The sequence below is a fragment of the Ornithorhynchus anatinus genome, chromosome 6 (assembly GCF_004115215.2).
Source record: "Ornithorhynchus anatinus isolate Pmale09 chromosome 6, mOrnAna1.pri.v4, whole genome shotgun sequence".
In the NCBI taxonomy this organism is placed as follows: domain Eukaryota; kingdom Metazoa; phylum Chordata; class Mammalia; order Monotremata; family Ornithorhynchidae; genus Ornithorhynchus; species Ornithorhynchus anatinus.
In genome coordinates, this window is record NC_041733.1 from 19,255,054 (window position 1) to 19,269,316 (window position 14,263).

At 47.6% G+C, this 14,263-nt stretch overlaps 1 protein-coding gene across 1 annotated transcript in view; it reads right to left on the minus strand.

Moving 5' to 3' along the window:
- LOC100077163 (5'-nucleotidase domain-containing protein 2-like) overlaps positions 1–12,073 on the minus strand; it is a 37,725-nt gene extending 25,652 nt beyond the window's left edge. Inside the window, exons 1-2 of the mRNA XM_029067552.2 lie at positions 11,699–12,073; positions 433–617 (exon numbers count right to left, since the gene is read on the minus strand). Of these exons, the coding sequence (XP_028923385.1) occupies positions 433–617; positions 11,699–12,017 (504 nt within the window). The 5' untranslated portion in view covers positions 12,018–12,073. The remainder of the gene's footprint in view (positions 1–432; positions 618–11,698) is intronic.
- Between the last annotated feature and the right edge of the window lie 2,190 nt (positions 12,074–14,263).

The window sequence follows — 14,263 nt, forward strand, 5'->3', positions numbered from 1 at the left end:
GAGGGGGACATGGACATTAATGGTATTTGAGTGCTTACTGTGTGCAGAGCACTGTACTAAGTGCTTGAGAGAATGCATTACAGAGATGGGAGACATGATCTCTGATATCTTTAGAAGGTGACAGGCATTAAAATATGTTACAGACAGGGGAAGCTACACTTGTTCTTGAGGGAGTCATCTGCCCCTCCCCAGTGACTTGCAGGCAGAGTCAAGAGCTGGATCTGCAGCTCTGAAATTCATAACCCCAAGAGAACCTCACCCCTCTCGTCTCCCCAGCTAAGCATCCATGTCGCCTGAAGGCAGAAGTCGCCTCAAGGACAAAGAAAGAGAACCCCAAACCCATCCTTCTTCAGAGAGGTTTGATGCAAAACTCCTCTGTAAAGGCCAGCTTTTCCCCAGGAGACCAGCCCAGGCAGGGGGAAGCTTGCTTACCTTGTACTGTTCCACCAGGATGTCGCGGGCTGTGTTGTAGATCATGGAATGGAGGGCGTTGGAGTACAGGGCCAAAGTGTAATCGTAGTCAAAGCCGTAGATCTCGATGTCGCCCAGGCACACCTCATTGTTGGCATAGATGGTGGATGGGTTCAAAAGATTACAAACCCCTGGAGGAAGCAGGTCTGGAGGCACAAAACCGAGGCAAGATTGGAAGGGAGGCATTGAGAAGTTAAAACACCCATCCAGAGCAGAGACACAGGGTCCGAAAGCTACCTGTGGATACCAAATTGTCTTCTCTGTGGCCTTGGGCAAGTCACTTAGCTTCTCTCTGCCTCAGTTACTTCATCTGTAAAATGGGGATTATGACTGTGAGGCCTCTGTAGGGCACGGACAATGTCCAACCTGATTAGCTTGTACCTACCCCAGTGCTTAGAACAGTGCCTATCATATGAGTAGCATTAAATTACTAAATAATAAATTATAATCTATTTACCACCCACTGCCAAATGTGCCTTATACCAGAAAGTCCAAGGGTTGGTCTTACGAGCTAAAAATAAAGGCATCACAATCCATCATATGTATTGAGTGCTTATTGTGTGCAGAGCACTGCACTAAGCGCTTGGGGGAGTACAGTATAACAGAGTTCGTCGAAGCATTCCCTGACCCGGTAGCTTGCCTAAAGTCAAACAGCAAACAAGGAAAACTCCAGCATCTGGGAACAGAACTCGAGTTCTTTATAATAATAATGGCATTTATTAAGCGTTTACTATGTGCCAGACACTGTACTAAGCGCTGATAATTATGGTATTTGCTGAGCGCTTACTTGGTGCCAAGCACCATTCTAAGCTCTGGGGTAGATATAAGGTAATCAGGTTGTCTCACTTCAGAACAGTGGAAGGGGGTGGGGAATCAAAAGCTAATCTGCAGACCAGTTTTGCAGTGAAGGGCAGAACCATGAAGGCCGGAGAATATTAATCAATCGACCGTATTTATTGAGCACTTACTGTGTGCACAGCACTGTACTAAAAACGTAGGAGAGTATGACACAATAACAGACGCATTCTCTGCCCATAACAAGCTTACAGTCTAAAGGGGGAGACAGACATTAATATAAATTAGGTAATATTCCTGGCCTTGGTCAATCCCTGACATTTTACAATTACGACTTTAAGCAATACTTTAGCTCTCTGAGCTCCCTATCAAATCTCAGCCGCTTTCCCGTTAGGCAATTTGTGCCAGGAAATACTGCCTCCAAAATGAGTCATCTTTCTTAGGTCGGGGTCTTATCCTGGGTTCCCTGCGTCATTGGCAAAGGCTTTCTACACATCCTCTTACTTCAAGGGATGGAAGAAATGGAACTTTAACGCAAATGCTGGCTCCAGTCTGTGCTGAACGCTCCAAATAGAAAAGGTACCTCACTACCACTTGGCTGAAGTGTCTGACACCCTTCATTAATAAATAAGACGCCAACATAAATGCTTTCTAAATCTCTCCTTGAAAACATCTGGAACATCCACTAACATTGTTGTGTGCAATCAGGTGCCATGGTTGATGTCTAGGAAGACCAATAATCTCTCTTGTATCTTGATAAAAGAAAAAAACAAAAACACTCCTCTCCCACCCAGACTACCCAGAGACTTCCAGCATTGTTGAAGCATGATAAAATGTAATCTGAAGTAAGCAATTGCTTTCCCAATGCCTGTGCAAACTGAGAACTTCAAAGGAGGAGCACCACTGGCTGCTGAGAAAAAGGGATATAGGATTAGTAAGATCCTTGTGAAAAGTAATTGAAAATTAATTAGGAGGCTGAATTTGGTTGACCTAACTGACCATGAGCACTCTTTGCTCCATTCTACCAGGAAATCTCAAATCTTTGAAAGGCAGACGTTGCAAAGTCAACCTTCAGTCAGTGAGAGAGCAGTGTGGTCTAGTAATAATAATGTTGGTATTTGTTAAGCGCTTACTATGTGCAGAGCACTGTTCTAAGCGCTGGGGTAGACACAGGGGAATCAGGTTGTCCCACATGGGGCTCACAGTCTTCATCCCCATTTTACAGATGAGGTAACTGAGGCACAGAGAAGTTAAGTGACTCGCCCACAGTCACACAGCTGACAAGTGGCAGAGCTGGGATTCGAACTCATGACCTCTGACTCCAAGGCCCGTGCTTTTTCCACTGAGCCACGCTGCTTCTCTGTTCTAGTAGATAGAGCACGGGCCTGGAAGTCAGAAGAACCTGGGTTCTAATCCTGGCTCTGCCACCTGTTTGCTGGATGACCTTGGGCAAATCATACAACTTCTCTGTGCCTGTTACCTCAATTGTAAAATGGGGCTTAAGACTGTAAGCTCCACGTGGGACATGGACTATGTCCAATCTGAGTAACCAGATTCAACCCCAGTGCTAGTACAGTGCCTGGCACATAGCACTTGGCAAATACCTTTTTTTTTTTAAATAAATGAACTGTCAACTAAGCATATCTTCCTCAGGCCCCAAAGCTCAAGCTTGAAAACAAACTTTCTGGGCTGTCCTTCTTTGGGCCTGAATCCAACCAGCAACTCTTGGGTCAATCAGAACAACGGAGCCGCTCAAGAATAAATAGTGCTGGAAGAATGGAGGCCAGGGAAAGAATAGGGAATGGTGGGTGGGGAGGGCAGAGGAGAAGGAACAAACTGCCTTCCAGCTGCATGAAAGGGTCATTTACAGCCAGGAACTGTTGGATTAAATCCATTTTCTCTAAATTGCAGGCTATGCTGTTAAGATTTCTGGAAGCCCTTAAGAAGCCCTCATTTTCTGGTGATGAATAATAACATGTGAGAAGTGGGTAAAGAGGACTCAGTAAATGACAATTTCAGGAGAGGCAGAATGGCGAAGCCCACAGATTTTATGTATTTATTTATTTAGATATTTATTAAATGTTTACTACGTGCCAGGTCCCGTACTATGCGCCGGGGTGAGATACAAGCTAATCAGGATGGACAAGGTCTATGTCCCGCGTGAGGCTCACGGTAATAATCCCCATTTTACAGATGAGGTAACTGAAGCACAGAGAAATTAAATGACTTGTCTATGGTCACCCACCCAAGTGGTGGAGCATGGATTATATCCAAGTCCTTCTGACTCCTGGACCTGTGCTCTATCTACTAGACCACACTGCTTCTCTGTTCAGACCTGGTGGTCCTGAGCCTACAGGCTGGACTGAGCCAGGCTAAAAACAAACCTGACCAGGTTTTGGAGGGCTCGTATTCAGGCAGTCCTTGACTTGAGAGGTTTAGAGTTTAAGATGAACGTGTCTATATTCATCGCTTGTTTCAACTTTAAAACACACTGGTTTTGACTCTACAATGCTAGCCTCCTTTAGCACCACTCCAGGGGTGTGAGTGGTGTTGGGGGAAGGTGGGAGCTGCAGGGAAATGAGAGAACAATTTGAAAAGCCACGATGTGGGGAGGGAGTGGGAGAGGCTGGGGGCAGGGGCTCAGCAGGCAGAATCCTCAGGGAGGGTCAGCAAGTCCATTTCTTTTTTCTTTTTTACAGTATTTGTTAAGCACTTACTATGTGCCAGGCAAGTGTGAGGTGGATACAAGGTAACCAGGTTGGACACAGTCCCTGTCCCACATGAGGTTCACAATCTTCACCTCCATTTTACAGATGAGGTAACTGAGGCACAGAGAAACGACTTGCCCAAGGTCACCCACAGCAGACAAAAGGTGGAGCTGGGACTAGAACCCAGGTCTTCCTGACTCCCAGGTCCTAGCTTTATTCACTAGGCCACGTTGCTTCTCAGTGTGAAGTAAAAGTCAGCTATTGTGGTAATAAAATCAATCAATCAACGTTATTTATTGAGTGCTTACTGAGTACAGAGAACTGTACTAAGCACTTGGGAGAGTACAATACAATAGACATGTTGCCTGCTCACAAAGAGTTTAATAATAATGTTGGTATTTGTTAAGTGCTTACTATGTGCAGAGCACTGTTCTAGGCGCTGGAGTAGATACAGCGTAATCAGGTTGTCCCACGTGAGGCTCACAATTAATCCCCATTTTACAGATGAGGTAACTGAGGCACAGAGAAGTTAAGTGACTTGCCCACAGTCACACAGCTGACAAGTGGAAGAGCCGGGAGTCGAACCCATGACCTCTGACTCCGAAGCCCAGGCTCTTTCCACTGAGCCAAGATTTTAAGATCTAGAGGGGGAGACAGATAAAGACAAACACATTCATGTGCTGCTGTTATTCATCTATAGTTGACGGAATAAACGATCCTGGGTAATTTGGGGAAAAAATCAGGTAGGCAACCTTAGTTCAGGAATCAATCGCCCATATATGATATTGTTAAACTTTGAGCCCTAACTGGGTCAGGGACTGCATCCGACTGTGCCTTGTATCTGCCCAGCATTCTTTATTGCCCTAGGGCTTTGACAATGGTCAGCTGGGTGACTAGGGGTGGGACAAGGCCTAAATCTCCACAATGAGGCCATTTCCCACTTCCACGGCTGCTGACGTGGCCCCAGAGAATAGCAGCAGGCAAAGCCCCAGAATGGGAGCTGATGGAGCTACAGGCAGTACTGGTCCGAACCCAGTCTAAGGAGTTCAGCCAAGAATGAGTCGTCCTCCTCAAGAATATTTTGCACCAAACTCACCTCGCAGAGAGCACACATCTAGACCATGAGCTCATCTCTAGACTGGAAGCTAGAAAGAAGATTCAGGATGAGCCTCACTGCTCCGCATCAATTAGTTTCTACCAAACCTACCTGCTCTCTTCTTCCACCACACCTCAGCTCTGTCTCATCCCTCTCGTCTTTCAAAGCTCTGCTAAAAACTCATCTCTTGTAAAAAAGCTTGCCCAAGTCACCTCACCCCTTCTACTGTAGTAATGCCTGCTACTCAACTATCCCAAAACTATTTTCTATATATTTCTAATTATACCCTATAGATTCCTCCCCAAAAAGCAGGGTGACCTAGTAGAAAGAGCACAGGCCTGGGAGTCGGAAGTCGAAGATTCTAGTCCCAGTTTCACCACTTCCCTCTTGGAGTGCCTAATAAAATCCTGAGCAAAGTGAGCCATATATAGGGAATGTGACAACTTACATTGAACTTTAAAGAAAAAGCAAACATCAGCCCCTTAGGAGCACCAATATATATTTTGCAGAGTAAGGTACCAACAGCTTGTAACAACTTGGGAGTCGGAGGGCCTGGGTTCTAATCCCAGGTCCACCACTTGTCTGTTGTGTGAGAAGTGTGCTGGACATGTACTTGATTTCTTTGTGTCTCAGTTACCTTATTTATGCAATAGGGATTAACACTGTGAGCCCCATGTGGGACACTGTAAGCCCATCAAAGGGCAGGGACTGTGTATCTGTTAACCAATTTGTACCTTCCAAGCGCTTAGTACAGTGCTCTGCACATAGTTAGCACTCAATAAATTCTATTGAATGAATGACATGGACTGTATCCAATCTGATTAGCTCATACCTACCCCAGCACTTAGTACAGTGCCTGGCACATAATAAGCCCTTAAATACCACAAAAGAATCCGGTTGTAACACACCACCAGTAGTTCCTTAGTCCAAACTCCCATAATAAAACACCCTTCCCAAGGGAACCACTCATCAAATAATCAATCAGGCAATGGTATTTGAGCACCTGCTGTGTGCAGAGCACTGTACTAAGCACTTGAGATAGTACACTACAACAGGGTGGATAGACACATTCCCTGCCCACAACAAGTTTAGAGTCTAGAGATCTTAAGGTCGTTATAGGCAGGAACTGTCTGTTACTGTATTGTACTCTCCTCCAGCACTTAGTACACTGTTCTGCTCACAGTAAGCGCTCAATAAATACAAATGAATGGGGGGGGGGAGCACAGGACAGGGATCAGAATATTAACTAGGCTGAGGATCAGGAGAATGTTGTTCCATTCTCAGCTCCACCAGTGAACTGTTGAATGACAAAAATTATAGTGCCTCAGTTTGCCGTCCAACTGAACAAGGACACCATTACAGTGATTGAATTTGCTTCACTTCTGGGACTTTAACTGTTAAAAGTAAATGGGAAGCAGCTCTCCTTTCCCACCACAGCACATTTCCAGAACTGTACCTTTGTTTTCAAATGAAGGAAGAAAGATAATCAGTTAAAAACAAGTACTAGATCCTGTGATAACCTATCTGATTTAAGTTCTGCCGACCCATGGGGGCACTAGTCAACCCAGAGAATCTCTTCAGGGGGCTATGAGCAATTTATACAAGAAAATGAAGCCTTACAATCAGGCAGGAACATGTTAGAATTTACTTAATAAAAACAGCTGATCTCCTGCTCCTTAGCTGATTATGCTGCTCTTCTGAACATATTTACGTCTTTTTCTGAACTATCTCAGCAAAGGGCTACCAACTTGTGGCGGGGAACCCAACCAATGAATCATATTTTCATCAAGCGCTTTCTGTGCGTGCAGCAGTGTGCTAAGCACTTGGCAGAGTCCGATTTAACAGAGTTGGACACATTCCCCGCCCACAATTAGCTTACAGTCTGATGGAGGAGAGAGACATTAATAAAGAAACTACGAATATGTACGTAGGTACATAGGGGCTGAGGGGTGAATAATGGGTGCAAATCTGAGTGCAAATTCGACCGCTAAAGGTTCGGAGACATGAATCAGGAATGAATCTGTTCAGGATGAGATCAGGCTTCACAAGGACAGATTTTTCCAGTCTAAAAAGCTGCCTGCCTCTCTGACGTGACTAGATAATGGTAGCCAAGGCTAGTAACTAACTTTGCCTCGGCATGTCTCTGGCTCCCACCCAACTTCACAACCCAGCAAATCACTCCATTTTTATTTAAACAAAAGTAAAGAAAAAAAGTAAAGAAAAAAAGAAAAAAAAAAAGGAGGAAGGTGTCTGTGAGCACCAGGTTGGGGATGAGAAAGCTGAGTTTGGGGATTCTGAGCGAACCCTTTTGTGAATTAAGTCTGGCAGCAGGAACTCCACGTCAGCTCTCAGGAAAGTTAAACATCCCAGAAAAAAGACAGGCCAATCTGGGCTTTGCGGTGAAGAGAACCCTGCACCCAGATGTCTCTCTACATGCTCAAGTCACATCATAAACACTCCCTCACCCTTCTCAGGGCTCTGGGGTAGAAGGGTCTTTGCTGACTGGGGTCCGGCACTTTGGTTTGCCTTTAGCAGTTTCACACTTTCCCTTCCATTCCCTCCCTTCTACAAACTTACTCCCTTCCGCTCCCACAACCCAGCTTTTTATTTCCAGACCTCATCTGCCCATGACAGAATGCAGCACGCTGGGAACCTTGGGTTTGTCTATCGATTAAATAAACAAGAGAGGGAAAAAACCAAGCAATTTCCTCATTTGATTAAAGAGGGGAATACACTGGACAAGCCAACAGACTGGGAAAAAAATAACACTGTCGCGGACAATGTCAATTCTCTAGGGACCATCCCTCATCCTTGCCCTGCAAAGATCCTAATAAACAATTTCAGCATTAAAGCCCACATATGTTTTACATATGAGGAAAGCAGACTCAGAAATCCTGGGGAAGCAAGCGGCTTGCTCCCTTCACCCTCAATTTCCAACAAGCCTATGGGGGTGAGGTGGGGGAGGACAGACCATGAAAGGTCACCAAGAAATGTCACCTGTTGACCCTAACTTCAAAAGCAAGTGAAAGATTTGCTTAAAAAGACTATCCAATGTGAGGATTCCCCCTGAAGGAAGGCCACCATGCTACTGGCATGTGAACAGCCCAAACAGGATGTTTTCCTCAGCAGAACAGGTAAATTTAGCAGGAGGGCTCCAGCCCACAGGACAAAATTACACGTAAAAGAAGGGCTTTATTTCCTTCCTAACCCCCATCAATTTGAGGATTATGCTTTTCTTTCCCACCCCTGATTCAATAGGAAGAGGCAATGGAGTTTACTGCAAAAAAGTGGGGGCCACCTAGGTACTGCTGAACCTAACCTCTACCACCTAAAAACCCTTAGGGAAATGTGGGGCAGGAATTGGAAATCTTGGAGGTTGGAAGGTGATGTCTTGTGTAAGAAGAGGTGTAATCTGAAGGAAGCCTTATCAGATTTAAAGGAGAAAAGACCTGGGGATTGGGCTGAATATGTATTATTACGCAGACCTCTTTCAGCTTCCCATCCCACTACAGACCAGCTCCAATTTTTTTTTCCCAAAAAGGCTCTCAGTGGTGATTTTGATGCAGTCTCACTTGGTGGTTGGGGAAGACTTCTCAAAGTCTTCAACCCCAAAATCTTAAAACGGGGAGCACCTCTTTAAATCCACCAATCCCACTTCCCCCTTCAAAGCCCTCCTGAAGGCTCACCTCCTCCAGGAGGCCTTCCCAGACTAAGCCCCTCTTTTTATCAGCTCTCCCTCCTCCCCATCGCCCTGACTCCCTCCCTTTGCTTTACCCCCTCTTCTCCCCACAGCACTTGTGTATATGTACATATCTATAATTCTATTTACTGATATTAATTCCTGTTCTACTTATTCTGATGTGTATATACATATATATTGCTAATCTATTTATTTATATTGATGCTACTGATGCCTGTTTATTTGTTGTTGATGTCTGTCTCCCCCTCTTGTAGACTGTGAGCCAATTATGGGCAGGGATTGTCTCTCTTTGTTGCTGAATTGTACTTTCCAAGCGCTTAGTACAGTGCTCTGCACACATTAAGTGCTCAATAAATACGACAATGAATCTCTCCCTCTTCATCTCATCAGCAGGATTCAGCGAGCGTCTACTGGGTGTTCTTGGGAACACAGAGCAGAAATAAAAGACATGACCCCTGCCCTCCAGAGAAGAGAGACTCTCTTGTGTCCAGCCTATCCAACCTCCCAACCCAATTCCGGAGGAAGGGCCTAGCAGAGAAGAGGGGGGGGAGTCTCTCCATCCTTACAAGAAGCAGCACCCTTACGAGGGGTCCTAGGGGAAACTGCACGGACCTGGGAGTCAGAGAACCTGAGTTCTAATCCCAGCTCTGCTACTTGTCTGCTGTGTGACCTTGGATATGTAACTTAACTTCCCTGTGTCTCAGTTCCCTGCAAAAATGGGGATTCAATAACCTGTTCTTCCTCCTGCTTAGACTATAAGCCCCATATGGGACCTGCTTATCTTGTATCTACCCCAGCGCTTAGCTTGGCACATGGTAAGCACTTAACAATACCCCATATATCATTACTATTATTCCCAGCACCGTCTATCCAAGAAAGGAGTGTTCTGGTGGCTTTGTCCAGGGAGGGGAGAAGGGACTGGGGTGGGGGGAGAAGGGATTGGGGTGTGGAGAGTGAAGGGAAAGGGCCATTTTCCTCTGCCAGAGGAGCAAAGGGAACCTGCTTCCCAATTCTGTTCTAACCGTACTCTCCCAAGCCTTTGGTATAGTGCTCTGCACCTAGTAGGCGGTCAATAAATCCCACTGATGGATAGACTCCTTCGCGCCTGGGGAGAATTACGGCAGGCAGAGTTCTCAGTACAGTGCTTCGCACAGAGTAAGTGCTTAACAAATACCATTATTAGTATTAAGACTGTGAGCCCCACACAGGACAGGGATCGTGTCCAACCCGATTTGCTGGCATCCACCCCTGGTGCTTAGTACAGTGCCTGGCACGTAGTAAGCGCTTAACAAATACCATTAGTATTAAGACCGTGAGCCCTATGGGGGACAGGGGCTGTGTCCAACCTGATTTGCTTGCATCCATTGCAGCGCTTAGTACAGTGCCTCGCACAGAGTAAGTGCTTAACAAATACCATCATTAGTACTAAGACTGTGAGCCCCACTCGGAACAGGGACCGTGTCCAACCCGATTTCCTTGCATCCATTGCAGTGCTTAGTACAGTGCCTGGCACATAGTAAGCGCTTAAACAAATACCATCATTAGTATTATTAGGGTGGGGAGAGTGAGCCCGTGGTGGGAAGGGATTGTCTCTATTGCTGAATTGTACTTCCCAAGCGCTTAGTAATCATAAGAATGATGGTTTTTGTTAATAATAATAATGTTGGTATTTGTTAAGTGCCTACTATGTGCCAAGCACTGTTCTAAGCGCTGGGGCAGATACAGGAACATCATGTTGTCCCACATGGGGCTCACAGTCTTTATCCCCATTTTCCAGATGAGGTCACTGAGGCCCAGAGAAGTGAAGTATGTTGTTTTTGTTTTGTTCTCTTTTGTTCTGCTCTGTCTCCCCTGTGTAATAATAATAATGTTGGTATTTGTTAAGCGCTTACTATGTGCAGAGCACTGTTTTAAGCGCTGGGGGAGACACGGGGGAATCAGGTTGTCCCACATGGGGCTCACAGTCTTAATCCCCATTTTACAGATGGGGTAACTGAGGCCCAGAGAAGTTAAGTGACTTGCCCACAGTCACACAGCTGACAAGTGGCAGAGCTGGGATTCGAACTCATGACCTCTGACTCCAAAGCCCGTGCTCTTTCCACTGCGCCACGCTGCTTCTCTAGTGTAGACTGTGAGCCCGTCGTTGGGCAGGGATGGTCTCCATCTGTTGCCGAATTGTCCATTCCAAGCGCTTAGTCCAGTGCTCTGCACATAGTAAGCGCTCAATACAACTGAATGAATGAAATGCCTTGCACAAGACCGCCCAGCTGACAAGACCTCTGACTCCCCAGCCCGGGCTCTTTCCACTTTCCAAGCGCTTCGTAAAGAGAGACGATCCCTGTCCACGACGGGCTTAGAGTCTGGAGAGGGGAACGATGACATGGGTTCGCATCCCGGCTCTGCCACTTGTCAGCTGTGTGACCTTGGGCAAGTCACTTCACTTCTCTGCGCCCCAGTGACCTCATCCGTAAAATGGGGATGAATTTGTGAAGCGCTTACTATGTGCCGAGCACTGTTCTCAGCTCTGGGGTAGTAGACACAGGGGAATCAGGTTGTCCCACGTGGGGCTCCCAGTCTTCATCCCCATTTTACAGATGAGGTCACTGAGGCACCGAGAAGTGAAGTGACTTGCCCAGAGTCCCACAGCTGACGAGTGGCCGGGCCGGGATTCGAACCCATGACCTCGGACTCCAAAGCCCGTGCTCTTTCCACTGAGCCACGATGAAGACGGTGAGCCTCACGTGGGCCAACCTGATGACCCTGTATCTCCCCCAGCGCTTAGGCCAGGGCTCTGCACAGGGTAAGCGCTTAACAAATACCAACATGATTATTTGCGGAGCGCTTACCCCGTGCCCAGCCCCGTTCCCCGCGTTTAGCGCAGCGCTCCGCACGCCCGGGCCGGCATGAAGGAGGGGGAGGGAGGCTCACCCTGCACCAGCCGCTTCATCTCAGTGTATCGCGCCCAGAGGAAGCTCTTGTTGTCCAGCTTGGAGGGAGCGGCGGCGCTGGAGCTGGAGAAGCCGCGGGAGGCGGCTCCCCCAGCCTCTTCGGGCCCCGGGGTCCGCGCCCGAGGAGGAGGAGAAGGAGGAGAAGGAGGAGAAGGAGGAGGAGGAGGAGGTCGCTTCCCGCAGGGCGGAGGAAGGCGGCGGGAGCCGGAGCCCGGTTCTCCTGCAGCGCCCGGCCCGGCCCCGCTGCAATAGGAGGCGGTGAGAGCCACGCGGGCCCCCAGCCGCCCCCAGCTCGCCATGGCCACCGACCACCGACCACCAACCTGCCTCCAACTGAGCCGGCCGCCCAGCCGGTCCTTGCAGGCGAAGGAGCCTCACCCCCTTCCCCCCCCTCGACCAATAGGCGGCTGCCTCTCCCTCCTTTCCCGCCCTCCTGCCATCCCCGCCCCCTTTAGTTGCCTCGGCCAATCAGCACGCGCGCCCGGCGGGATTGACAGGAGCGGCGGCCCGTGCCCGCCCTGCCTCGGGGGGGGCGCTCCCGGGGCCCCCCGACCCCTGTCTTTAAATCCCCTCCAATGGGGGCGCGGGGAGGGCGGGCTCCTGAGCGCTGATTGGGCGGATTCCTCGAAGGGGGCGTGGCCTGATCCTCTCCCTCCCCCTCCCTTTGCTGTAGTGCTACGTGCAGAGTGTGAGTTGGGGGTGAGGGTCTCCCCGACGGAGCCCACCCCCACCCGCCGCCGTTTATCCAGCCCTGCCCCCGACCCTAAGCATAAATCTCCCAAAGAGGCAGCTCTGCAGAACGTGCAGTCCTGCACGCCGCCTCAGCCCCCTCCCCCCCAAGGCGAGAGAGCTGCAGGGGTCTGCAGGAGGAAAGTCCCCAGACCCTCGTTAAATCTGCTCAATCCAAGCGCTTAGTCCCAGCACCTCATTAAATCTGCTCATTCCTGGCGCTTAGTCCCAGCACCTCATTCAGTCTGCTCATTCCAAGCGCTTAGTACAGTGCGCTGCGCCTCTGGAGGCTTAGGAAATATCACCGATGGGTTAAGTGGAAAAGTTTGGGAACCAGACCTTTATTGTCTCCCCCGATTAGACTGTAAACCCGTCAAAGGGCAGGGACTGTCTCTATCTGTTAGCGATTTGTACATTCCAAGCGCTTAGTACAGTGCTCTGCACAGAGTAAGCGCTCGATAAATACTATTGAATGAATGAATATTTCTCCAAAATTCGTTTGCAGCTCTCCGCTAGCCCGGGGCTTTGTGGTCGGTCAGGGTGTTCCTAGCTTCAGTGAAGAACGTGCATGATCCCTTTAGGTATGAGTCTTAACAGGTTCGTACGTGTCCCACCTACAAGAATCATGGAACTGTGGAGAGACTCAAAAGTAACAGATCTCTGTAATGAAAGAGGAGCATTTATTGGTTAGATTATAATGTGGAGAATAACAATTTGTTATAGTAAAATATGAATGCATAAAACAAAGTTATTCCTGCAGAAAAGGACTGGGCTAATATTAATGATGGTATTTCTTAAGCGCTTACTATGTGCCAGGCACTGTATTAAGCGCTGGGGTGGTTACAAGCAAATCGAGTTGGACACAGTGCCTGTCCCACAATGGGCTCACACTCTTAATCCCTATTTTTTACAGATGAGGTAGCTGAGGCACAGAGAAGCGAAGTGATTTGCCCACGGTCACACAGCAGACAAGTGGCAGAGCGGGATTAGAACCCAGAACCTTCTGGCTCCCAGGCCCATGCTCTATCCACTATGCCATGTTGCTTCTCATATATATAGTTATCTATAAACATATATTATGCTTCTCATAACATAGTTCTAGTTCTCAACACTTTTCCTTTTATTCCTATTAACCTAGTATCACTCAGTTCCCTACAAGTTAATCCTATAAATGAAGAAGCAGCATGGCCTAGTAGAAGCAGTGTGGTCTAGTGGGTAGAACACGGGTCTGGGAGTCAGACGGACCTGCGTAATACTGCCAGCTCTGCTACAATGTCTGCTGTGTGACCTTGGGCAAATCACTTAACTTCTCTATGCCTGGGTTACTTCTTCTGCAAAGTGGGGATTTAAGACTGTGACCACCTTATGGGATATGGAGTAAGTCCAACCTAATTACCTTATGTCAACCTTAGTGCTTAGAACAGTGCCTGGAACACAGTAAGCACTTAACAAATAACATTTTTTTAAAAATGTACTATTGTTACAGGCACATGAGTTTCCCTTTCATTTTGACCCTTTGATTTCATTTTTAGGCAATTGAAGATTCCATCTGGGCATTTCCAGGGGGAAGAACTCTTATAGCCTCAGGTTGCTTCCAACACAATCCTGCAATAGTTGTGCTGCTACCCAGCATCAAAAGCTGGGCAGGGAGGCTGAGCCCTGACCTTTTAAATCAAAGGGTGAGCATCACCTGACAGGACTGAGCAAGCAACTTAAACAGCTGCTTGTCCACTGTTTCTCACGGTTGCACTCCCTGAATGAGAAAAAAGAAAACTATTCAACAGGACGAATATACTCAAAAGTCAATAAATGATTG